The following is a 1,640-nucleotide window of genomic DNA, read 5'->3' as shown; positions in this document are numbered from 1 at the left end:
TTATTCTCTTTTTTCTTTTTCTTTCTTTCTTCTGTCCTTTCTTTCTTTCTTTTTCTTTCTTTCTTTTTCTTTTTCTTTTTTTACCATTATTTTATTTTATTATAGAGATGATGCACAGAAGGGTTATAGTAACATACGAAAGGTACGAAGTATATTTCTTTTTCTAAGGTGTTATCCCTTCCCTTTCTCCTGCTTTCTGTTCCCGAGGACTGCCCCCACCCATGTTGTAAAGCTCATTTCCAACACAGTGTCTAGTGAGTATCACTGTTGCATTGCTTCCCCCTTCCTTGCTTTATGGCTCCACTTCCCTTTTCCAAATCAGATAAACTTTGATACTCCAATGGTTTTTCAAAGCATAGTTATAACAAGGACAAACCCAACTTGTACCTGAAATTCACTGAAAGCAACAGTTAAAGGGTGGGGCCTTTTTTTAATCTCAACTCCAATTGATATGCAAATGAGTTGCACACCCTTCTCTACACACCCTTCTCTAAGCCTGCCCACCAAGTATAAAAAGAATGGAACTGTAGGGAATCAAGCTATTCCGCACATCCCACCGCCTTGCCACGAACAGCACTTGGAGAGAGCTTGCCAGTGGTGAGGACCAGAGCAGGAGAATCAGCTCTCTCCATCCTCATTGTTTGGAAAGATGGAGTGGGACATTGCCCAAGCCTTCCAGGAAGAGCTGAGATGCCCCATCTGCATGGAAACCTTTATCGACCCAGTCACCATCCACTGTGGGCACACTTTGTGTCAACCGTGTCTGCGCCTCATCTGGGAAGAAGCTGAGACTCCAGCCAGGTGCCCTGTGTTCAGGCAACCCTCTCAGCAAAAAGAGCTCAAAACCAACATTGCTTTACAGAGTCTGGTGTCCATCAGCCGACAAATCAGCCTCCGACAATTCCTGAGCTCTGGGGAGCATACATGCTGCACACACAAGGAGACCAAGCAGATGTTTTGTGAAGTGGACAAGAGCCTGCTGTGTCCTCACTGCTCCCCGTCTCGGAAACTCGAGGCTCACAGACACCAACCTGTCGACTGTATTACTGCAGACAAACGGAAGATTATTTTAAAGGAAATGGACACTATATGGGAGAAGATACAAGAAAACCAGAGCAATATATACGAGAAGAGGAACATCATCAACCAGTGGGTTTGGTACATGAATCTACACAGGGAGATGACCAAAGATTTTTATTCAGCACTGGATCTGGGTCTCCGGGAGGAGGAAATACGACTTCGGAGATACTCAAAGAGAAAGGAAGAGTCATCTTTCTGCAACTCAGGACAATGGAAACCCAAATGTTTCAGAAAAGCAGTAACCTCAGAAACATATATCAGGAGCTGATGAAAACCTACCAAAAGCCAGACCTGGAACTCCTGTGGCATTTAGAAGACACCCTGGAAAGTTGCGAGAGTGCCTTGCTCTTCATGCCCCAGCTGAAGAAGCCAGGGCTCAGCCCTCCTCCCATTCCTAGATTGATGGATAACCTCAACCGTTATCTAGTGGAGATCACCTATTGTCATTTGATTCAGAATCATGAAGAATCCAACTATGTTGCTCTTTCCGGAATCCAAGAGTTCAGCTCTGGGAAACATTACTGGGAGCTCAGTGTCCAAGGCTTCTCCACCTGGGCTGT

General features: G+C 45.0%; 1 protein-coding gene across 1 annotated transcript; it reads left to right on the top strand.

Moving 5' to 3' along the window:
* The first annotated feature begins 649 nt into the window (after positions 1-649).
* LOC122127434 (tripartite motif-containing protein 43-like) lies at positions 650-1,348 on the top strand. Its single transcript, XM_042702043.1, has one exon. The coding sequence runs from the start codon at positions 650-652 to the stop codon at positions 1,346-1,348; it is 699 nt and encodes a 232-aa protein (XP_042557977.1).
* Positions 1,349-1,640: the final 292 nt, after the last annotated feature.

This window comes from Dipodomys spectabilis, unplaced genomic scaffold (assembly GCF_019054845.1).
Source record: "Dipodomys spectabilis isolate Male_0828 unplaced genomic scaffold, ASM1905484v1 ptg000301l, whole genome shotgun sequence".
Lineage (NCBI taxonomy): Eukaryota > Metazoa > Chordata > Mammalia > Rodentia > Heteromyidae > Dipodomys > Dipodomys spectabilis.
This window is presented reverse-complemented; position numbering and strand designations above follow the sequence as displayed.

Excerpts from the sequence above, each read along its gene's own strand:
- LOC122127434 (XM_042702043.1), top strand. The coding sequence starts at position 650 with ATGGAGTGGGACATTGCCCAAGCCTTCCAGGAAGAGCTGAGATGCCCC.